General features: G+C 53.4%; 9 protein-coding genes across 9 annotated transcripts; 5 read left to right on the top strand and 4 right to left on the bottom strand.

The window, feature by feature from the left end:
* Positions 1-934: 934 nt before the first annotated feature.
* Positions 935-1,882, bottom strand: COCSADRAFT_277545 (uncharacterized protein). Its single transcript, XM_007698176.1, has one exon. The coding sequence runs from the start codon at positions 1,842-1,844 to the stop codon at positions 1,086-1,088; it is 759 nt and encodes a 252-aa protein (XP_007696366.1). The 5' UTR covers positions 1,845-1,882; the 3' UTR covers positions 935-1,085.
* Positions 1,883-2,076: 194 nt separating this feature from the next.
* COCSADRAFT_350576 (uncharacterized protein) lies at positions 2,077-3,013 on the top strand (the record flags this gene model as incomplete). The annotated part of the gene is made up of 3 exons (XM_007698175.1): positions 2,077-2,190; positions 2,248-2,560; positions 2,618-3,013. 3 exons carry the CDS (start codon positions 2,077-2,079, stop codon positions 2,809-2,811), a joined length of 621 nt encoding a protein of 206 aa, XP_007696365.1. The 3' UTR covers positions 2,812-3,013.
* COCSADRAFT_277515 (uncharacterized protein) lies at positions 3,014-6,993 on the bottom strand. The gene is made up of 2 exons (XM_007698174.1): positions 6,802-6,993; positions 3,014-6,652 (listed from the first exon to the last, which is right to left on the bottom strand). Exon 2 carries the CDS (start codon positions 6,523-6,525, stop codon positions 3,193-3,195), a length of 3,333 nt encoding a protein of 1,110 aa, XP_007696364.1. The 5' UTR covers positions 6,526-6,652; positions 6,802-6,993; the 3' UTR covers positions 3,014-3,192.
* On the top strand, positions 6,989-7,456 carry COCSADRAFT_157261 (uncharacterized protein; the record flags this gene model as incomplete). Its single annotated transcript, XM_007698173.1, has 1 exon — positions 6,989-7,456. One exon carries the CDS (start codon positions 6,989-6,991, stop codon positions 7,454-7,456), a length of 468 nt encoding a protein of 155 aa, XP_007696363.1.
* Positions 7,457-7,997: 541 nt separating this feature from the next.
* On the top strand, positions 7,998-9,718 carry COCSADRAFT_33722 (uncharacterized protein). The gene is made up of 3 exons (XM_007697420.1): positions 7,998-8,275; positions 8,326-8,466; positions 8,518-9,718. Exons 1-3 carry the CDS (start codon positions 8,121-8,123, stop codon positions 9,485-9,487), a joined length of 1,266 nt encoding a protein of 421 aa, XP_007695610.1. The 5' UTR covers positions 7,998-8,120; the 3' UTR covers positions 9,488-9,718.
* Positions 9,703-10,323, top strand: COCSADRAFT_277480 (uncharacterized protein). The gene has a single exon (XM_007698172.1). It carries the CDS (start codon positions 9,745-9,747, stop codon positions 10,129-10,131), a length of 387 nt encoding a protein of 128 aa, XP_007696362.1. The 5' UTR covers positions 9,703-9,744; the 3' UTR covers positions 10,132-10,323.
* A 401-nt stretch (positions 10,324-10,724) lies between these two features.
* COCSADRAFT_80089 (uncharacterized protein) lies at positions 10,725-13,690 on the bottom strand (the record flags this gene model as incomplete). Its single annotated transcript, XM_007698171.1, has 3 exons — positions 10,725-11,489; positions 11,545-12,505; positions 12,621-13,690. 3 exons carry the CDS (start codon positions 13,688-13,690, stop codon positions 10,725-10,727), a joined length of 2,796 nt encoding a protein of 931 aa, XP_007696361.1.
* A 1,399-nt stretch (positions 13,691-15,089) lies between these two features.
* COCSADRAFT_277499 (uncharacterized protein) lies at positions 15,090-16,724 on the bottom strand. Its single transcript, XM_007698170.1, has 2 exons — positions 16,476-16,724; positions 15,090-16,363 (listed from the first exon to the last, which is right to left on the bottom strand). The coding sequence occupies exons 1-2, from the start codon at positions 16,594-16,596 to the stop codon at positions 15,408-15,410; spliced, it is 1,077 nt and encodes a 358-aa protein (XP_007696360.1). The 5' UTR covers positions 16,597-16,724; the 3' UTR covers positions 15,090-15,407.
* Positions 16,725-17,849: 1,125 nt separating this feature from the next.
* On the top strand, positions 17,850-19,445 carry COCSADRAFT_80153 (uncharacterized protein; the record flags this gene model as incomplete). The annotated part of the gene is made up of 5 exons (XM_007698169.1): positions 17,850-17,969; positions 18,067-18,147; positions 18,214-18,474; positions 18,535-18,948; positions 18,993-19,445. The coding sequence occupies 5 exons, from the start codon at positions 17,850-17,852 to the stop codon at positions 19,443-19,445; spliced, it is 1,329 nt and encodes a 442-aa protein (XP_007696359.1).
* Between the last annotated feature and the right edge of the window lie 2,381 nt (positions 19,446-21,826).

Here is a 21,826-nt window from a genome sequence, read left to right as displayed (position 1 = left end):
GGCTCGGGTTCACTAATGTAAAGCATAAGCGCCACGAACAAAGGTTCTTCGTAGATGTATTGGTGCGATCTCGTAGATATGTAGGATTGTTCTGTGAGGGCAGAAAATAAAGTCTTAGACAATAATCTTGAGTGTGTAATTGCGCAGTGTAGGTGCCTAGTTGACACTCGATGAACTGCGCATCTTCAACGCACCTCTGCACAAGAGGGACGTATGCAGTCCTTATTGGTTAAGTATCTGTGGGTAAGACACATCAGGTGTTCATCTGATAGCTCTGGCAGTCTTAAGAGTCGATTTGACGTTTGCTTTACTCATGATGCACTACTCAACCGAATAATGAAACGTACATGTGGCAGCGAGGATTATAATTGAGATCAAGACTGAACGATATGACTTCCATGTTGTATGTAAACATAGATAAATACTAAGAAGTATGATATTCTTTGCCACTGTGAATCAAACAGAAGATTGCAGGCTAAAGATCTAAAGTGCTATCGCCTCTTACTACTACGTTGACAATAGTCTCGTCCTTCGTCTACAGCTAGTAAAATTGCATTAGCCTTAACAACTGCAATAGAAAAAGTGTCGCACATCGAATATGCAAGCTACAGTCAGTCAAATCAGGTCCGTGAAGTCTGATCATGTCGGAGTTGCTGTTTTTGAAGTATCCACCATAGCCAGTACATCGAGCTACGACGGGGATTTCCGTGGTAATTCGTGTTGACAATTCAAGATAGTTTGAATATGACTTACACCCCCCAAAAAGCATGTTTGTGCTGCTCATACATGAGCAGATTCCAAGGACCAGGCAGTTGACCAGATGTGTGGAATTGATTCCGAATATTCCGATGAAAACGCCGCTACGCGTGCTGTATTCGCATCCGGTCCGAGGCTGGACAAGTACACCAGCGCATTTCTCCACGATGGGAAGACAGCGCTATAGGTGCAACCGACGGCAAAGAAGCTAGAATATCTGAAGTAGCTCTGGAAGGTGACTGAGAGGCTCTTAAAGGCGAACCCATCCATCAAGATCCTCAAGGCAAAGGTGAATCTGTAGCAACCACCTCCTCAACATATTCTCATCTTCAAGCCCACTTCAAACACCTCGTAGCCTCATGCGCATCCTTACAATCTAAACCACAAACCCTCGCACCACACTTCCGACACTTGATCTGCCCCCAATACCCACAATTATCGCAAAACTGCCTCTGCGGCGGTGCCCTAGCAGGAGGTGCAGCAACATGGCTCGCAGCATATGAAAGCGGTGGCGCAGCAAGCAAAACCTCCATATCTTCAGGATTAAGCGGCGGCGGCATCGCGCGATCGATGGAAAGCAGCGCGTCGTCGTCATCTGCATTTGTATCGTCGAGGCGAGACGAGGTCTGCGCTATAGCCTGGGGCGCGGGCACTGGCTCGATAGGTGTGGCGGGTACGGAGGCGTATATGCTTTGTTTCCTTGAGGGCTGAGCCGTTGCTCGCGATGCAGTTGCCATGAGGCCTAGTTGTGCTTCTTCGTCGTCGAGCCAATGCTTGATCTGGCGCTGGTACTGTATGATTCTGCGCGCATTCTGCGTCTTGGGCACGCCGGGCTTGCCGGGAACAGCAATGGCTTGCTTGGGATCGTTATCGCGTTCTAGCTCTGCTATGCGTCGTGCTATGGCGGTCTGCTGGCGTGCTGAAAGTTCATTTTCGCCGCGTTGACCGCCGGGTGTTGCTGCTGCGGCACGCTTCTTGTTCTTTGGATTGATGGCAACTTTGGAGGGGTCGTAGCCGGTATCTACGACGTACGTCCATCCGGGCGCGACGGTGGTGGCAGAGTTTGGGAGCACTTCGACGTGCGGCATTGTGGACGGTGGGGTGGGCAAAGTGACGTTGCGGCGAGTTGGGGCAGGTTACTTACTGGGTGGGATTTCATCACATGCCAATGCGCCGGAGCCCACATCGTGTCCGTACCTGCATATACAACCATGTGGGGTACAAGTACACCATTCGGACTAAACTAGATTCTGCTCGCATTATTCCATCCTATATGCTATCACCTCATAGCATCTATAAGCATTCTTTAAACAGTAGACCATGTCACCCGAAAGAACCCCACCCATAATCATCCCTCCCGCAATCCCACCAAGCGACCCCTCCAAATCCTCCGCCGTCATCTTCATTCATGGCCTGGGCGATGATGCCTCAGGGGTAGAGAGCATAGCATGCCAATTCCAATCGGCACAAAAACTACCGCACATGACCTAGGTCCTTCCCAATGCCCTTGATGGCCATGATCTTGCAACCACAGCGTGGTACTTGCCCACGCGCCTATCTCCGTATCCGCCTTCACGCCCGGAACTCGAGGATGGTGAAGATGAGGAAGGGATTATGGCTTCAGTAGATTATATTACGAGTTTGATTGATGATCTTGTCGTGCAAGGCATGTCTGAGAGGAGGATTGTTGTGGGCGGCTTCTCCCAGGGCCATGCTATGGCTTTGTTGACTGGGCTTGTATCAAAGTATTCGGGGAGACTTGGCGGACTATTCGGACTATCTGGCTGTCTTCCATTATCTGATCGTATATCGACGCTGAGATAAAAGGCTGGGTTACTGAAGGATGTGAACGATGAAGTAGAGGTCTTCCTAGCGAGAGGAACAAGCGATAGATTAGTTCCTAAACGGCATCATCGATTATGCTATGAGAGACTCTCGGAACTCGGGATCAAAGAAGAAAAGACGACGATCAAAGAGTATGAAAACATGGGGCATGTCATGAGCGGCGCCGAGCCAAGAGATTTGTGTGCGTGGCTAGAGAAGACATTACAATGACGCGTAACAAGAAGTCCTTCCATCGCTCCTTCCACGAATGCAACCAGCAAGCAGATAAATAGGTACACTTTGTGATAGTACGACTGAATAGTACATAAAAAGAAAAAGAAAATATCAAGAATGCCAGCCAATGCAAATGTGTATGTATCCGCACATCATCCACTTTCCCCCAAAGCTTATACACACACAGACATAGAGACGCACACAAAACACTCAGATACACATACATACACATACACACTATGCAAAGCAGAAACCTCCCAAAAGAATCGGTCCCTTTTGAAAGTACTCCCAGAAACAAAAGGCATCTCTATTCCAGCCCCCGCCCCAAACCTCCAAGTCAACCCGAATTTCCCAAAAAAGTTAATCCTTTGTTTTCCTTTACTCGTCCAGATACCCAATCTTACAGAATTGATTTAGACTGCGAACGTCGAGTTGCGCTGTCAACAGTGCACCAAGTAGCGTCTCCTTGCGGGGTAGAATATCGGCTTTTACCCTCCATGAGCTACCGTTGAAACTGAAAATCTCCATGTCATCATCATCCTCGTCCTCATCCATGCTGTCGTGGTTCATGTGTCCGTTCATTTGCTGCACGCCCTTGACAAGGGGCTCGCCGCCCTTTGACTTGTCGCCTAGGCGCTTGAGAGTCGATAGCGCACGGTGCACAATGAGTTGGAAACCTTCTCGGTCGTGGTCCATGGGTCTTGGGCCGCGGTGGTTTGGTGGCAGGGGAGGGTGAGGGATGGCAGCGTCAGTGGCTGAGAGAGACATTGCAAATTTGAGGAGCGTATGTGCCCAGCCGTCCTCTGATTCAAGCCATGCACGGCAGATGCCAGTTTCCGGTCCTGGGGCTAGACTGGCGAGGATGTCTGCAGCCAGCATGCCTTGCATGAGATAGGCCTTTCGCGATTCTGCGATACGCGCCTCAAATATGCGCACCTCCTTAGGGCGCGGGTCCTTCAATTGGTACATCCTGTTCTCAATGTAGTTGCGGTCAGGCACGACGGAGATGGCGAGGGCAAAGGATCGTGTCAGGAGGTCATACGCTGGTGTAGCTGTCGCCTCGTTGATGAAGATCTGCTTGTAATATGTCCGGTTGGGATCATCACGAGCGAGCAGCTTTGCGAGACTGTCGACTGCGGACGGAAGATAGCGGTGGATTTGAGGATCAAAGGGCGTGAACTTGACAGGTTCGGTAGGTCGTGGCATTGGAGCAAAGGCGCATAGGAAGTGCAGTACAGCGTATGCATCTTCACGGCTAGGCAGAACAACTTTAGCACTAGTATTGGAAAAGAAAGTAACAATGTCTTTCATGAACTCAAAGGTGTTCATGTGTGAACGGAGAAGCAGAACACGTGTGCCCACAAGGCGTATGAAGTTTGCGAGGAATTTTAGAACCGATGGGCTGACTAGGGAGTCATGATTAACCTCGAGGAAGGATAGGTTGCGGAAAATCGTGGTAATCGCAAGCAGCCGGTCAGCGGTACGATTGAGATGGTGTGCGGTTGTCCCGGCCTGTGGAATTTCCAGTAGCGAGGCAGCTTCTTCGCGGCAGTGGTGCATGACATCTTCGTAGGACATGAGATCGATAATGTCGGTGACTTCGGGATTGTCGTTGCCCAATGTTTCCAAGAGGTCTTCTGCATACTCCACCAATACTTCTGTCAAATCTTCGCAGTGGGCCAGATTGAATTGTATAGTGTTGTCATAAGTCAAGCGTGTGAGGGTGTCGAGTCCCAAGCGCGCCTCGCCAGGCAAACCCGACCTGATGCTCATGGTGATCGCTCGGATGTCAATCACACCCATCTCTGGCAGCATCGGCACGTTTGGCTTGTAGTTTGTGATGGTGTCGATCATGTTCTTGAAGTTGTCAGAGTCAAAGTCGAGACCTCCCCAGGTATCTTGAGTTCGCCATGCGGGTTGGTAGACTCTTGTGCCATCATCTTGCTCTATCACAGGTTTCCGCCTCTCAGGTCCTTCGATAGCATGCAAAGCCGGATCGGCGACTGCAGCATTTTCTTCCTGCTTCATCGGCGAAGGTTGTACCTGGTTAGGTTCTTTGACTGGAACAGGGGTTCCCTCCAACTGTCTGCTGAGGCTCTTCCGCGTATTGATATCTGGCTGTGGTGTGTTACCGTTGACGCTCGGAGGTGCTGCATTGCTTTGTAACGGCGTTGATTGTGGCAGGTGCGCGGTTGGATCGATTTGTTGATGGGGCTGCTGGGTAGGTGGGACTGATTGGCGCTGTTGCTGTTGCTGTTGCTGTTGCTGCTGCTGGGCTTGTTGCTGGGCTTGCTGGGCTTGTTGCTGGGCTTGCTGTTGCTGGGCTTGTTGCTGGGCTTGTTGGGCTTGTTGCTGCTGCTGCTGTTGTTGTTGTTGTTGTTGTTGTTGTTGTTGTTGTTGTTGTTGTTGTTGTTGTTGTTGTTGTTGTTGTTGTTGTTGTTGTTGTTGCTGCTGTTGCTGTTGCTGTTGTTGCTGCTGCTGCTGCTGTTGTTGTTGTTGTTGTTGTTGTTGCTGCTGCTGCTGCTGCTGTTGCTTCAACGACTCCTGCGATCTTTGCAGCTGTTGAAGGTACTCTTGATGTCCTGCAATATTGTTTTGCTGTCCTGGCATTGTCGGTCTTGTTGGGGACATCTGTTGACCCATGGTAGCCATTTGATTCATTTGACCCATCTGACCCATCTGGCCCATCTGACCCATTTGTCCCATTTGCCCCATTTGTGCCATCTGACCCATTTGCCCTTGCGGAGGCATGCCCTTTTGTTGTTGCATTTGCATTTGCTGCTGTTGCTGCTGTCGCTGGATGTAGGCAGTTTCGTATAGAAGCAAGTTTGCTTCGTAGATCTGGCGCAACTCGTTAGGGGCATTAGGGAACTGCTGTGGGTGTATGTTCATCATCTGTGCGATCCGCGGCCAGCCATTCTGCTGGGTAGCGAATCGAGAGCCTTTGAAGCGCAAGACGGCGGCGTAGAGGTTCTGCAAATTAATTACACGGCCAGCGCATTGAGGCTGCGGGTTAAACGGGCGGTTTTGCTGAGCATATAGCGCCGCAACGTTTTTAAGGAACTGCTGATATTGGACCTGGGGGTTTGGTTGTTGTGGTTGACCTTGCATCATGTTTGGCTGCATACCAGGATGCTGCATGGGGTTTTGCATTCCGCCGGGCATCTGTGCGCCTGGCTGCTGTCCTTGTCGCGCGGCCATGTTGCTCGCGGCGAGGTTGCCCAGCTGCTGCTGCTGTTGCAGGCGCATTGCGTACTGCCTCTGCGCCTCCTGCTGGCGACTCTGCAGATTTTGTGACAGCTGGACCGACTGAACTGGGAATTGGTTACCAGAGTTTGCGTTGAATGCTTGGTTCATGGGCGAGGGTTGGAAGCCCATGGGCGACATCTGGGGCGCATGAGGGTTTTGCGCGGGCGAGGCAGTCTGCATTCGCTGGCCGCCCATCTGGCTAGGCGCAAAGTGCTGGCTCGACATGGTGGGCGAAGGCGTGTTGGCGAATGGCTGTTGGTGCTGGAAGCCGAATTGGGGCTGCTGGGAGGGCGTCTGTGAGCGGGATAGAGAGAGGGCGGCGCCAGTGGAGTCTCGCTTCTGAGGGACTTGGGGCATTGGGTTGTAGGGGCGCGCGCCATTCATCTGGGGGTTGGCGATGGCACTGGGATCGATGAAGCTCGAGGTGTCGTACATGGCGTTCTGGGGAGACTGGAAGTCCATGGTGGAGCGCGACTAGGGCCGACGGGCGATGGTCGCGGCGGGAACGAGTGAAAAGGCGCGTGTCGGCCGAGGAGAGCGGCGAGGGAGCGTGTATGTGTTCAGGCACGTGAGGGGGCTTGGGAAGCACCTGGCGAGCACGGCGTCAGCAAGCAAGTTGATGGTGAGATGGACGACGCGCCTCTGCTAGCCGTAGCAGCAGCGGGTATGGACGAAAGCCCAGCCCCGGACAAGCACGCAGCAGCAGCAGAGAGCGGCGAGCGGGAGCAGTCAACACACAGTGCGGCAACAGAAGAGTAGCGCTAGAATGCTCTTGTCATCAGGGCAAGGCGGAATGGCGTGGCTCCGGGGGCAGTCGAGATGTTCACGTAGCGCAGACGCGCTTTGCGGACTATGCGGTGCTGAGGAGCGGACGTGGAGCGAGAAGGGCGCTGTTGCCAAGCAAAGCCCTCTAGCCTCATCCAGCATGGCAGGCCGGCCAGAGGCTTCGACAGGCGACGACTACGACTCCAGGACGGCGAGAGGACCAGCACGGGCAGACACGACGGCTGCAGAGCCTCGCACGTCAGATTTCCAGGCCATGTCCAGTCGCATCCGAGCAGCAGGAAGACGCGTTCGCGCGTCGCGACAACGACAGGCCAGTCGAGTGCCTGCGTTCCGGCAGCTCACAAGCCTAGGCCTAACTCAATTGGAATTCTCCGCGTCTCTGGCCGTCGTGACACGGAATCTGCTCGTTCTCTCCACTTATTACATCACCTTGTGCCTGCAGTCGTCGCTTGCGCTGGGCGTCGAGAGTGGGCACCCGCCAGACCGCTTGACTACTATCGCCCAGCCCGACCGTCTGACCCCCAGCAAAGCGCCACACCGAGTCCCTTTGGCTGTCCTGGGCCCCTCTGCTCTACATGCCCTGGCCCATGGTGTTTGGCCCCGCTGACAGGCCGACTCTGCAATTCCCACTGTTCCACTGCTATTGCTGCCAATTCCCATTGCCTCCGCCCACCTAGTACGCCGGTTGATCTCCGGCGAGCCAATCTCCCTCTGGGGCCTGGCCGCCTCAGCATGATACGTGCTCTAGGTGGAATACCGTGAGCTTCCTCCAGAAGAGACGCCCACACCACAATTCCCTTGTCGCTCCCCGCCATACGATTCCATGGTGTCGTTCGCTGCTTTGAGTAGTAGTCGACAAGGGTCCATGACCATTCACCTGCCATACCTAACCCGACCCGGTCGGTGGGCGCGCCAATCCCAAGCTGTCAGGTCCATGTATTGTGATCCTACTGTATGCATGCTCTCTGTTTGCCTCATGCAGCTCATATATAGTCTGATATATCGCAAAGTTGCCTTTGCCTCCCCCCTGCCACATGTGTTGTCTGAAGCAACTGGGTGCTGTGAGATCATGCCCCTCACGTGACGTCGGCGGTAGCGCCCCCAACCCCGATGGCTCGCGCCTTCTATGAGCTTCAGCACCATTGCGACTAACAAGCACCGCCTCACCCACACCCCAACACGTCGAATCCCCAGTTGCTACAGTCTTCTAACCGTCGACCCGTTACAATCCAAACCCTCATCTATACCGAGACTATTGAAATTCCATCACCATGGCTGACGCCACCGTCGAGAACCCGGCCAACACAGTCCCGCCGCATAAGAAGCAGCTCCCGTCATCGATACCAAACTTCGACGCCTTGGAGGGCTTCTCGACCGAGGGAAACGACGATTACTCCACCTTCAAGAAACTACAACGGCAATTAGAGTGCGTAGTGCGCGTCTCATATCTGGACAACAAGTGGCTAACAGCCGCAGATACATCCACCTTCAGGAAGAGTACATTAAGGATGAGCAGCGGAGTCTAAAGCGCGAGCTTGTGAGGGCACAGGAGGAGATCAAACGCATCCAGAGTGTGCCACTGGTCATCGGACAGTTCATGGAGGCAATTGACCAGAAGTAAGTCCTACACACAATATACCAGTTGCGTCACGAGACTGACATGAATAGCACCGGCATCGTACAATCATCGACTGGTTCCAACTATGTCGTTCGCATCCTCTCCACCCTCGACCGCGAATTACTAAAACCATCCTCATCTGTCGCCCTCCATCGCCACTCGAATGCTCTTGTTGACATTCTGCCCCCCGAGGCCGACTCCTCGATTGCCATGCTTGGCCAGGATGAGAAGCCCGACGTCACATACGCCGACGTGGGAGGTCTGGATATGCAGAAGCAGGAAATCCGGGAAGCCGTCGAACTGCCTCTCACACACTTTGACCTGTACAAGCAAATTGGTATTGACCCACCACGTGGTGTGCTGCTCTACGGCCCTCCAGGTACCGGAAAGACGATGTTGGTCAAGGCTGTTGCGAACAGCACAACTGCCTCGTTCATCCGTGTCGTAGGGTCTGAGTTTGTGCAAAAGTATCTTGGTGAGGGTCCACGTATGGTCCGCGATGTCTTCCGAATGGCGCGAGAGAACTCGCCATCCATCATCTTTATCGACGAGATTGACGCCATCGCTACCAAGCGTTTCGACGCGCAGACGGGTGCCGACCGAGAAGTCCAACGTATTCTCCTGGAACTGCTCAATCAGATGGACGGTTTCGATCAGACGTCCAACGTCAAGGTCATCATGGCCACCAACCGTGCCGACACTCTGGATCCCGCGCTTCTCCGACCTGGTCGTCTTGACAGGAAGATTGAATTCCCCTCGCTGCGAGACCGCCGTGAGCGCCGCCTCATCTTCTCCACGATTGCCGGCAAAATGAGCCTGTCACCCGAGGTAGATCTCGACAGCTTGATTGTGCGCAACGACCCACTTTCCGGTGCCATTATCGCAGCCATTATGCAAGAGGCGGGTCTGCGAGCCGTACGCAAGAACCGATACAACATCATCCAGAGCGATTTGGAGGAGGCATACACGAGCCAGGTCAAGGGAGCAACAGAAGCGGATAAGTTTGACTTTTACAAGTAAGCAGGCTGCTTCAAGGGGAGGAAGAACAGTAGTAGTAGCATTGTAGACTATGATGGATGGATAGACTGAGGCCGTTGCGGTCTTGAATCTTCTGAATAATGCAACAAGCATGACGACGTAAACATCGAGCGTTGTATCTATCTATCAGCTTTGAGTGTGCCCTAAAGTTCCTAGACTGTATAACTACACATGTTTGAAGTAGGAGATAAATGTGAAATATATGCATTCGAATTTGTTTGCCATCTATCTACCAGTTAATGCGCCGCTACTGCTACAGCCCATGTTCCTTCTGTCTGTCCATCTGTCTGTGTCCTGTGTGCCTTTTGTCACAGCACCGCTATAGTATATCCTCTTTTTCTCTCTTCCTCTCTCTCTCTTTCCAACCCGCAAACGACTACTATTCCCACCAGCTCTTCCCTTTGTCGCTCACAAATCCACAGACACACACATATACAGGCACACGCTTGCATATTCCTACACCCCCCATTCAATCTTGCCAAAGCCGACTGACTTCCAGAACCCGCATCCAAAAAAGAGAAGAAAAGAAAAACAAGTTCCAACACAAAGAAAGGAGAAGGAAAACAAGACCAGTTTCCCCGATTCTCTCCACTTTCCTGTCTCCCTCGCACTCATGCATAGCCTAACCAACGCTATACAAACTGGTTCCAACCCCTTCTCAAGAAAAAAGCAGCGGCATACAAAACAGAACAAAGGAAAAGAGGATAAACAAGACAAGCAGATCCGATATCCCGCGGTGCAAAAATAATCGCCACGCCCACGCTGCCACTATTTCCGATCAGATCTAACAATCATGACGGGGTGTCGGGCGGGCGCAGGACGGGTTGGAGCAAACTCATGGTATCATGCATTCGCGAACGCACAAAAAAAAGATGTAGATAATGTGTTGGTTTGCGAAGAAGAAAAAAGACACATAGGAGAGTAGGGTAAGAAAAGAGGTGAAACTCCAGTGCTTCGCTGAAAAGACGAACACAAGACAGAGGCAGAGACAGAGGTTGGGTGGAGTGTTATGCAAGAAAACTCCCCGACATACAGAGAAAATAAAAATGAACAAGAGTTTTTGATATCGATTCGAATGGGTGGTAAGTTGGTGGTGGAATTAACAAGAGTAGAATGGACAAGACGCACACATAAAAAAAAGAGGAAAAAAAAGAGACGTGTTTACATTGAATAAAAAGACGGATCTTTCCTGGTTCGATCCCCTGGAGTGTATTGTTGCTTAGTTGACACGGATCGTGGTTTCAAGAGGGGTTCGTGGGAGGTCCTTGTCTATCGATGAGCGGGGGATACCTCTGCTGCTCTTGTCCTCCTTGGGGGGTGTTGGGGGGCCAGAGTGCCTGTTAGACATGTAGTCATCCTTTGGCGGTGTAGGAGGACGTCCAGCGTCTTTTGGTGGCGTTGGTGGCGCCCTCCCGAGTGACTGGTCCCTCTCTCTTGATTGTGACCTGGCTCTTGTCTCGAGTTGTGGTGGGCCGAGGTAGGGTGTACCTGCAGACTGCGATGGCAATGACGATGATCGCTCATTGTGCTCGCTCACGCCAGCCGCGTTATCTGTTGCGCTGCGGCTGCTGTGCCCACCGACGCTGGATGATTCTCCGACTTCCTCAACTACGGGAAGCGTAGTGCCTATCTCCCCTCTCTCTGCCGACGGGCTGCGTACTGCCCTCATGTGGAAATTGGGTACATCCTCTTCATTCTGACCGTGTCTTCTTGAGCGATCGGCTTGATGCTCAGCCTTCTCAATAACACGCTCAGTTGACAACCGCTGGTTAGGAGTTGCACTAACGCCATCAAGCGAGAGATCGTTGAGTTCGTTTGTCACTTGTTCTTGCTTCTCACGCTCGGCTGCCTCTTTGGTTTTGGTGACGGCGCTAATGAATTTGATGAAGCGATCTCCGTATCGTTCTGGAGGAATGGCAGATATTTGAGACTCGGTATTTGCAATGCCCTTGAAAAAGTGCTCCATGCGCTTGATGAACGAGTACTAGAGAAATATTAGTCACCAGCCCAGTCTCTCCATATGATCCTAGTAAACTTACATGTGTCAGGCAGTCGATAATGCCAAGGTAATAAATCTCCTCTCCGGGCGCGTTATCCTCGTGGGTAGCCCGGAAGCCACCATCGTCCGAGTAAAAGTAGAAGTCGCGGTTAGGATCATCCAGCTCATCGGGCATCTTACTTGATGTTTGACCCATGGGTACGGGCTTTTGTGTCTTGACCATCTGCCTTAGTTCTCGTGCCTTGCGCGCGTTCTCCAACTTGGATGGTGTGCGCATGAGTTGGTTGGGTGGTTGATCCGCTGACTCCTCGCCGCCAGGCGAAAAGACCTTGAGGGTCTTGTCCCGCAAGTTTTCTTCGTTGCCCTTCTCCAGATCGTGGATACCAATTAGAAGTGAGTAGTCCATGATGTGCAGACGCTGCAAGAGCTTTACGTCTTTTTGCATCTGCTCAATGAACATCTTCTTCTTCACCGGCCCTAACTCGAGGTGCTGATCTCTGCGTAACCAGTTCAGGTCCTTGAGTGTTGCCCGAGGGTTGGCGGCCAAGTTTTCTTCCTTGAAATCTCGTCCAATGGTTGAACCTTTCAAATCAAATGTGCGGTGAATATCTCTATGTGGGGGAAACAGGTTGTTCATGACGACGAAATGGATCTTGCGTCCATAGGGTATCTTAACGCGGTGCAGGCCGTAAAATTGGGAAAGAAGGGTATTAGGGTTTTCTTGTACGTGGTTGTAGTAGTCCTTGAGTATCTTGCGAAGGAACTTGTGTTCGGCATGGTGAATAGTCTTGATGATGTACTTGTAGTCTCTGGAGAAATAGAAGAAGCTGCCGCTCTTTCCGGGCGAGCCGAGCTCGGAAAGGATGTACTTGCTAGTTAGCGATACGAGGTAGTCGGCAGGGTCGAGCTTGAAGATGGTGCGCAGATGGCGGAACACCCATGGCGCGTAGTCCTTGAATTTGAAGTCGTACTTTGCGGAAGGCGTGAGTTCGTTGCCGGTTCTGCAAGGTTGTTAGTATCATGTCAGAGGGTCAAAGAGAAGCAGGCCTGGCAGACGAAGTGAAACTGAACTCGAGCAACAGCTTCGTCTCGGCAGGAAAGCCAGTCGGCACGTACATGTCAAACGAGAACTTGTGCTTCGCGTCGAAGTCGGCGTCGGTAAGTTCTCGGTCCATCTTGGCGTTTGTTCTCGAGACAGTGAAGCGGATACCAGTCAACATGTTGTAGGCCGTGACCCAATTGACGTGGTTTTGATCCACCTTTGTTCCTACCACGACGCGATCTTCATCCTCGTCTTCTTTGCGCTTCCTCTTGCTGGCCCGCTTCTGACGGATGTGTTCAGCCCACCGTGCAGCTTCGTCATCCTGCGGCACCTCCTCGGGAGGCATGTCAGAGTTGATGGATCGCGTGTTCCTGCGCACGAGCGACATGGAGCCTCTGCGCTTGTGGGGGTGGCTGGGCGAGAATCTACCGCTTGCGCTAATGACGTCGTCGGTGTTGTTCTGGGTTTCGCGAGCGCGCGAGGACTGCACCTTGGGCACCTCGAGCGTGTGACGTTGTTGCAGACGATAAGGGTGTTGTGATGGGCCGGGATTGTTGTTGTTGCTGGTATTGGTGAAGGTGGGTGGGGAGGAGGCACGCTGAGCTTGGTTGGTTGGGACCTGCAGGCTGGGTGTGACAGCTTCGGCCTGGGACTGGGGCGATGACGAAGTGGGAGCGGTAGGGAGTGAACCCACGTGGGGGATGTGAAAGTCTTTGCTCGCCTCCCTTGTGGCATCGCCTATGTCTATTTGGCCCATCTCGACGTGGGTTGTGCTACCGCACAGTCTGTCCTTGGTCTTTGTGCTGTGTACCGACGCGAAGTAGCCATCGTCTCTGGCTGGTCGCTCAGTCGACCAGCGTTGCGTGTCGGACGACTTGGGCATGGTGTCGGGGTCATGTGAGTCGCCTCGGTGCCAGCTAGAGCGACTCTCTTCCTGCGACAAGCGCTTATCGATGCTCTCGGGCCTGGTTGAACGTGCGTGGGGATGTGCGTGCGTCGTGTTCATGCTATTGGTGAGCTTCGCGTTCATGGGCTGCGAGTTGCCATTGGTGAAGGAGTCCCTGGGTGGCGGTGTAGTCGACGCGGCGGTTTGTCCATGTGCAAGGGAAGAACGACCGTTTGAGTCGGTGGCATACGCGGGCATCATCTGCGACTCATGGATGGTGACGCTCATCAAAGAGGCAGCCTTCGCCGAGCGCTGCGTCGTCGGGGTCGACGGAGCGTGGGAAGCCAGTGTGTGCGGTGTGGGAGGGAGATGGGGAGTGGGTCGAGTGGTGCAGACGATGCGAGGAGCAGCACCGTACCGGAGCACGACGGTCCAAAGGGGGACGAGAGGGTGACGACTATGTCTCTTTCTCGCTCACTCGCTGTGGCTCTGTGCGCGGGCGGGCGGGTGTCGAGGGCAGAAGCAACGGGGGTCGGCAAGAATGGGCGTGTATGTGTGTGTGTGGATGGAGTGTAGTCGAGCTCAAGGAGTAACAGAAGCCGGCGGGTGTGAAGCTCGAATAGTTGGCAGCTCTGCGCCCGTCAGCCCTCGCTCGCCGTGACCCGACTTCCGTCTTGCGCTAGGCTTGGCGCTTGGACAGTGCCTGATTGCATCCACTTTACATTCCATTCATACACCGGCCGACAACAAGCAGCGTGCACCTCCACCTCCACCCCGCCCCTGTCAGGCCCTGCGGATCGCTGCGCTGGTGAGGTGCATACCTCCGTAATTATCCATTAGAGCTGTTGCCTTTTCCCTGGCGTCGTGGTGCGCCATGTCAGCGCAAACGCTCTGCATCACCGCCGTCGTACGGGGAGATTGCGCGTCTGGATTAAGAACAGCCGGCGTCCCTCAGCCACACCAATAGTCCCAGCAGCCCGGGTGCGGCGTCATGCTGTGGCACTCGCACACGCCCGGTTTGTGAACGCCCTCTCCTCACTTTGCATGGCTAAAACATGCACACAGCCAAGCGACACAGGGAGAGAGGCCTTTTTTGTTTGAGCGTGTTGCCTGTCAATGCTGCGCCTGTCCATCCGCATCCGTCTATTCCGGCATTGCTGTGGTGCCAAGCAGCGGTCTTTTGAGCATGCGAGCCGGGCCTTGCCCTGCCTGTCTGCCTGCGCCGCACTTCTGGCGTCTGGCCGGCAGCAACTAGCTCCAGGTCCGCCGCTAGCCCTACGCCCCAATCTCCAGGGTAACGTTGGTTGCTTTCTGCAGTATGTACTACTACCTCTGCCATGTGCGTGATTTGTTGCGAAACACTGTGCCTTCGCCCTTCCCGCCGCCCTTTCTTGTTATTGCTGTTGTTGCGAAAAGCGTGATACTACCAAGTAACCCTTCGTAGGCGAGCGGTGTAGGAAAGAGAAGGGGGCGCCGCAGGTGGGCACCCAACATCACGTGCACGCGCACGTGAAACCACAGCACCCCACTGCCATTTCATGTGGCAGGGTCCATTCTCCACGTCGTCATGAGCCTGCGTCAGCCTTGTCCACTGCAACTATAGCCGCATCCTCGCCATCTCTAACCACTTGCTATCCTTATCCCGCTACCACTACCTTTGACCTGTCACCCAAAATAGAACTAGCTAGCAACAAGAAACGACCACAGAGCTCGACAAAGTGCGAACCGTTTCAAGCCATCCTCTAGGCTCCTACTAGCAACTTTGTCCACCGTCTCTCACCACACCAGACTCAAACATACCTCATCTCCATGCGGGCCAAGACCATGCAGCGCTCCTGCCCCGTCTCAGCCTCTCTACACTACACCACTCTCTCGGTCAATGTGGCTAATGAACAATTCTCTGTCTGGCCACCCACATCCTGGCGAGGCCCAGATGCTAATACCACGACAACTGTATCCTGCGACATGCAGCGCTTCAGCTTGTAGTAACCCGATGGCATTCCCCAGAACTTAATGTGATGACTTCTGTATTTGGCAATTTTTTTCTCACAACGCCCTCGTCGAGCATCTTCCTCACTTCGCCAGCGGCATGCTGTGCAATCTGCGTCAGCTTGACTGCCCATCCACGATTGTCTTTGTCTGCATCGTGGGCAGAGATCCAAGCTTTTGCGTACAAGCTTTTGGCGATCTCAGTCCCACCCGGAGACCCGGCTGATATGTTGCCGCCAAGCCACCATGGATTTTCGACGCAGTCAAAAGAATGAAGAAGCGCTGTTAGAGGCAAGGCTGATTCAGAAACAAGATACGAACTGGCATATGGCCGTATCATGTCGTATGAAACTCCATGGGGCGAGTAGATGACCGACAGCGTCTTTTCACGATTGTTGTACGGCGAGGGCACAATGGTGCGAGGCGACGATGCAATCGTCATCGGGGATCCTGGCGACGGAGGTGGGCTCATGGGAAGGTCAATGTAGTGCATTGGGCTGAGTGAAGAGAGCACCGTGCATGGAGGCCGGTATGTTATACCAATAGCATGGTGGACCTTGGAGATGTCGCGTTTCGCAGGTATCCAGGTCACCGTGACTTCACCACACGTTCCTCGAGCCGAAGGTGGCGGTAGCACAATGCGATGAATAGATTGGTCATTTCCCTGCGCAAATCGTGGAAGAGCATGTACGGCCTCGGGACGAAAGTGTTTCCACGAACGAATCTTCTTGGCTGCAGAGGGAATGGCTAGGATGGTCGACTCGCCGTCTGGTGGCAGTTGACGCAGTGTCGCTTCATGGCAATGGTCGGGCTTGTCTTGGGATATCAGCACGAGGTCGGGCTCGCGATCCAGGTCCCGGAGGCTCGAGATGGACGGCTTTGCCCTTTGCTCTGAGTGTGAGAAGACAGAGTTGAGGATAATCGATGGCCCAGTCAGCCAGGCTGCCCACGGAACAAAGCGTTAGCAGAATGCCCGTCATGCGTCTAGGGATGTCACATGCTACGATGAACCAGTGTGGGCGACTCGCACCGCCTAAACTTTGGACTAACTTACGGTCAACTAGAATCGTAAAAGAACCGGGAAACAAGCCCGGGGACGATGGTGGGGCTGCAGGTGGGTCGAATGTAAGAAGGAAGGAAGTGTCTCCATTTAAGGACTGCACTGAAAGCGACATGGTTGACAGGAGCGGCAGTTCAGGCAAAGCACACCACGAGGCAGCTGCGGTACAGTGGGAGACATGAAGGGGCGAGCCCAAGAAAGCAGGGCACGGCAATACTGCGTCAAGCTGTCATAGGAGCGAGATTACGCTTGGAAGGTGGGCGCGGAAATGGTAGTCGTAGACGAGCTCCCTGGTAGGAAGAAGCAAGTGCACACGAGGGCATGGGTAACCACATTTGGAATCAAATTACAGACATAGTACTTAGTTACATACTATAACACTACAAAGGTAGTAGCAGAAAACAATCGCTTATCGCCTGTCTCTACCAGCAATATCCCACCAGCTGTTAAGGCAAAAAATAAAAATATGGCTGGCAGGATGGTACTTTTTTTTTCATCCCCTGTCTTCCTTCCTATTTTTCTCTCGTTCTTCCCGGCGCCCGACCAAGCCGTGCCGGATTTCGCCTTGGGACATGCGGCCATGTGCAAAAGTGACAGCCTTGCCGGCGGACGGTGCAGCTAGCTCGGGGTTGCAGCAGTGGGAGCAAAATCTTTTCACGTTTGTTGCGCCGTAGCCGGTCTTGTAGTGCAGACGACCAGGCTCCAGGGGTGGGCTGGTCCAGTGGCATTCACGGGCTTGAAGCTATGGCAGTGCACGGGACTCGAGCTGCTGCGAAGCCTCGTGCCGATGATGAGTCGCTCTCCAACTCGACGCCGTCTGATTGGAGCGCACAACAATCTATGGGAACAGTAGGTCATTGGGCAGCACAAAGCTCTTTCTCCAAGCTGCCTGGTTCCTTTGTCCCAGGCACGATCCCGGGCTGTGGTCTGATTGCTCACTTGCACTTGCTGGAAGCTTGCCGTGGCGACATAGCTCTGCCTTTTGCAGCAGCACGAGCAGCCGCAGCAGAAACAGCAACAGCAGCAGCAGCAGCAGCAGCGCACGCCCATTGACGCCTCCTCCGCGCCCGCTGTGCATGGCGACATCGTCATTCTCGAATAAAGCTTTCACCTGGTCTTCCCCAAGCCCCGCGGTCTTGCGTAGCTGCCCCGCATCCGCTTGCCCTTCTATCTGCAGTGGCAGCAACTTCAGCTCAGAGCTTCCTCGACTGAGTGCGAGCCAGAGAGCTCCTCGTCACACCTTGCCCGTAGTCGCCGCGACCAGCTGGAAGCTGCGCGCCCTCCGTACACAGCTTCCCTCACCCGCCCTAGAGCTTCCCGCGCAATTTTTGCTTCGCCGAGAAGCTCCTGCCGTTGATGCTTGCAGCCATGCCTCCTTCGCGCGCAGCACCGCTTACGAGCTCCTTCTCCGTCAGTGACGAGAACAACGTCGTCGTCTGCCCGCTGCGCAACCATGATAGCTCAGCTTGCCGAAAGCGCTGCACAGGCGTAAGTCTTCACGAGAGAGAGCTAGTTACCCCACGTCATCCCACGCCTCGAAGCTCCCTTGTCTTGCCCCAGCTGCCGACTAATCCACCATGTGTAGGAGAAGCGCTTTCGCTCTATGCAAGAGCACATTCGACGTGCTCACCCCGAGCACTACATTTCCAAGCTTCCAGCAACAGAGGTACGAGCTTCCAGAATATCAAAAATTTGGTCACATCACATGCTGATATCATCTGCTCGCTGGTAGGAAAGCTTTCTGTTAATGGTCAATACACCACCGCAAGAACGAGCTCCTCCTCCTCCTACAGCGACGGCAGTGGCAGCGCCACAAACGTATGATTACAGCAACAATGAACACAATTCCTTCTTCGAGTCCGAATTCGGCGCCAATTCTCTTCGAGGGACTGGCGAAACGCGTCGGCCATCGCTACTGCCTACCGCGACTGCTGCGGCTGCTCTGGCCTCATTACACAATCACCGTGCAGAGTATGACTGGGATTCAGATCCGGTAAGAAGCCGCACTGCAGCATTCCCTGTATACTATGAGGCTAACGCATGCTGTGAACAGGACGCAGCATCCGACCCAGACTCGAAGAACTTCAGGCCCCGCGCGCGCTTTGCCCCAACCCCCGTAGGCCCACCGAGCAACACCGAAGAACCATACTATACTTCTGGCTCTATCCAGCAAGAGCTCTTGCCATCCTCTCTCGCGCGCTCACCTCCCGGTCGCTCTTCCACTCTGCCTCCGGGAGCTCACTCTGTTAAGCCGAACCGGCCTCGGAAGCCGTCCATAGGGCAGAATGCTCGTCGAGGGAAACATGAACGCCAGAAATCAAAAGACCACAGTCGGAGAATGAGCTATGACCGAAAAGCATTTTCAGCTGAGCCTGCAACAGCAGCTGCCATTATGGGTAAACGGTGGGAAGACCTCATTGACGCTGCTGCTTCAGCAACTGAAGAAGATAGCCGTGATTTGACCCCTGTAGGTTTCGCAGTCCTGTGTATGATCAAAGCTGACGTAGACAGGTGCCGCAATCGCCCAATCACTCACCCCACATGATGAACAGTCGAACATCTATGCCACCCTTCAACTTTGCTTCACAACTCCAGTCATACACCGCATCCCCCTTGAACAATGCCTTGACGCCTCCACCGCCAGACATGTCGGATCTGCAGCCCTTCCCCTCTGTCGAGTCATCGATTGAATCAGCAATGTCTGGCCACAATTTTCATATGCCCTCGCAGGGCCTTTCTGACTCGTCTCCCAACTCCCTATTTCCTGTTCAAATATACTGCGCTGCCTGTCGGAAGCTATCCATATTGCGCGACAGCTATGCATGCTCTGAATGCATCTGCGGTCTGTGCCAGGAGTGCGTCGACGTTCTGGTCAGCGAACACAATCGCGGTCGCGCTCCAACGTGCCCACGGTGCAGCACCATTGGAGCCAAGTTTAAGCCCTTCCAGTTGGACATTAGATGAAACGGTTTGGACTTTTGCAATTTTGATCTTGGTATTGCTTATTGGCCTTCTATCACGGCCCCCCACACGTTTCCTGGGCCTTGGCCTAGTTCCGGCGTTTTCCCCAGCATTATTAGCACAACGGATTGGACGGCGTTTTACTATATTTACTTTTTAAGAGCAGTGCAAGCAGGCACTACTTAAAAGCAGGTTGGCACACTGCATCCAAGGAAGGAAAATCCTCGGGTGCTGCACTCATGATGAATGAAGAGATGCAGAAATAGATTACGTCTGCGAATACAAGTCGAGTGCGGATATGCACATTGCTATGATGCTTTGGTCTCTCCAGCCTGCACAGCACAGTTCCGATAATCGAGCCGTCAAGCATGCACCATGCAATGGACTCGGGCTTCTGTCTTCTACGTTATCATCCTGGGCTGCGTCAGCATCAAAAAGCTCGGCACCAGCCCTCGTGACAGAGTGGTGCTGAGGCTGGGGCGGTGCCGATTCGGCAAAGGGAAAAAGATGCGGTGACTGAGCCGTGGTTTAATGGGGGCGGGAGTCCGTGAGTGTCAGAAGCTAAGTATACGTCACATGTCAGTTCACGGGTGTTGAGAAGTGGGCGCCTATGCCAAGGCCAAACCACTATAGTAACGAAACGTCTACTCTTGATGCGATGAAGGCGTAGGATCGGTCTAGAATGGCCAGGCTCTGTTGGGAGTAAGAACACGAGAGGGGAGATTGCGCATCACAGCAAGAGAGGAATAGCCGGTAGGATTTCGGCTGGTCGCAAAAAGCCGGCAGCAAGATATCTATTTTGGCCGTTGCCTACTGCAGGGAACGAAGCGATGTGGGGGGCTTGGGCTGAACGGGCGTCTTGGGTCCCGGAAAATCAACGTTAGAATACGTATAGTCGGCTGCTGAACAATGGCGAATAAAGGGGCAGCTGCCGCCGCCACTGTTTGCTGCACGGACAAAGCGTTGACTGATCCGTATCGATTGGCGGTTATAATAGTCATCCGGATAGAGAGCCCATGCCGAATTCGGAAGTAACGATTCGAGTACGCGACGCTGCTCCTCAGACCGGACTCTGGACTGGCGTCGAGAAAGACAGATGGCCTGGCTGGCAGGTTTTGCGATTCGTGGCCATTAAAAGGAGGGGTTATTGTTTTGTTGCGTGTATCGAGGGTACGCATGACCTCTTACCTCGTCAATGTTTCCTGTTGTCATACAAATCACACTTTATTTCCTGATTGGGCCAATCACGAAACAAACAAATAATGGCAGAAGGGACGCAGAGGCCGGCAAAGTACATATGGCGGTGAAGTGAACGGGAAGGAAGCTTCGTTGCCCGTAGCATGAAAGAGCCAAGCCCGTCTCCTAATACATGTTAAATACGTATAGTCTTGTGTGTGCAAGCCAATCGCTACACTTGGCCCAAAGGACATAGTGTCAAGAAGCCGCCGTCCGGATATGGCTCGGTGTAGATCAGACTAATGATACCGGGCCAAGACCAGCTGACGGGTTTTTGACGAAAGAAGCGCTTCTGCTTCTTGATGATACCGCCATGCAACTGCAGATCGTCGCCAATCTCACAAGTCATGTGTCGACCATCCGCTTTGGTTTGTGCAAAGCTCATGCAATGTCATTGCCATTGTCATGCTCCCGCATTTTCCCATGATGCACCCTCCCCATAAAAAATATCTCCACAGTTTATGTTGCAGAAACCAAAGAAACAGTCCGGGCAACCGTTGGCAATTTCCTATCGTCCCCCTGTTTCCGTTCCTCGCTCCCCGCCGCGGAACCTTCACGCAAAGTAAACGAAACACATACATAAAAACGCCCCCAGTTGACCCGATCGGCGCTTCTAGCGCAGGGTCTGGCCTTTGCAGGTGCCCCCAACCCCACACACCGCGACACACACACACATTCAATAACCCTTGGGGCACACCAGGCAAATGCACGACACACACACAAACATGTGCTTACTTACTTACTACTGTAGCCGCTGTGGGTCCCCCCTCATCCTTACTCTCTGCGGCAACCAACCGCCAAAGAAAGAAAAGAAATAGCCCAACCCCACCGATACTAAACCAGGCTGGGCAGGACCAACCCAACCCCGACGCCGCTAGCTTTATACCGGAGCCCGCCAGGCCAAAACGCCAGAAAGTTGCGCCTAACGTACTTGTACCCTCGAGCTTTTTTGATCAATAAACACGCGCAGTAGTTTCAAACGCCAGGTTCCCTGTGCCAAGAGACATCCACCACCGCCGTCTTACCTTCTTTGCATACTGATTGGCGTTTGGCCAGCCCCCCCCCTCCATTACCGGGAAGACAGGGGACGAACAGCGGAGCGGTTGACCATGTGGTATGTAAGTATGTATGCTCGGTGTTGTGGAGTA

This window comes from Bipolaris sorokiniana (assembly GCF_000338995.1).
Source record: "Bipolaris sorokiniana ND90Pr unplaced genomic scaffold COCSAscaffold_2, whole genome shotgun sequence".
In the NCBI taxonomy this organism is placed as follows: Eukaryota; Fungi; Ascomycota; class Dothideomycetes; order Pleosporales; family Pleosporaceae; genus Bipolaris; species Bipolaris sorokiniana.
The sequence above is the reverse complement of the archived record's forward strand: the minus strand, read 5'-3'. Positions and strand labels throughout refer to the sequence as shown.

What these genes read in the sequence shown, in the direction of transcription:
- COCSADRAFT_277515 (XM_007698174.1), bottom strand. Translation starts at nt 6,525, where the DNA reads ATGGACTTCCAGTCTCCCCAGAACGCCATGTACGACACCTCGAGCTTC.
- COCSADRAFT_277545 (XM_007698176.1), bottom strand. Translation starts at nt 1,844, where the DNA reads ATGCCGCACGTCGAAGTGCTCCCAAACTCTGCCACCACCGTCGCGCCC.
- COCSADRAFT_277480 (XM_007698172.1), top strand. Translation starts at nt 9,745, where the DNA reads ATGCGCCGCTACTGCTACAGCCCATGTTCCTTCTGTCTGTCCATCTGT.
- COCSADRAFT_33722 (XM_007697420.1), top strand. Translation starts at nt 8,121, where the DNA reads ATGGCTGACGCCACCGTCGAGAACCCGGCCAACACAGTCCCGCCGCAT. An exon ending in AAACTACAACGGCAATTAGA is followed by an intron (nt 8,276 to 8,325) that starts GTGCGTAGTGCG and finishes TAACAGCCGCAG; the next exon opens with ATACATCCACCTTCAGGAAG. An exon ending in ATGGAGGCAATTGACCAGAA is followed by an intron (nt 8,467 to 8,517) that starts GTAAGTCCTACA and finishes TGACATGAATAG; the next exon opens with CACCGGCATCGTACAATCAT.
- COCSADRAFT_277499 (XM_007698170.1), bottom strand. Translation starts at nt 16,596, where the DNA reads ATGTCGCTTTCAGTGCAGTCCTTAAATGGAGACACTTCCTTCCTTCTT. An exon ending in TTTTACGATTCTAGTTGACC is followed by an intron (nt 16,364 to 16,475) that starts GTAAGTTAGTCC and finishes TTCCGTGGGCAG; the next exon opens with CCTGGCTGACTGGGCCATCG.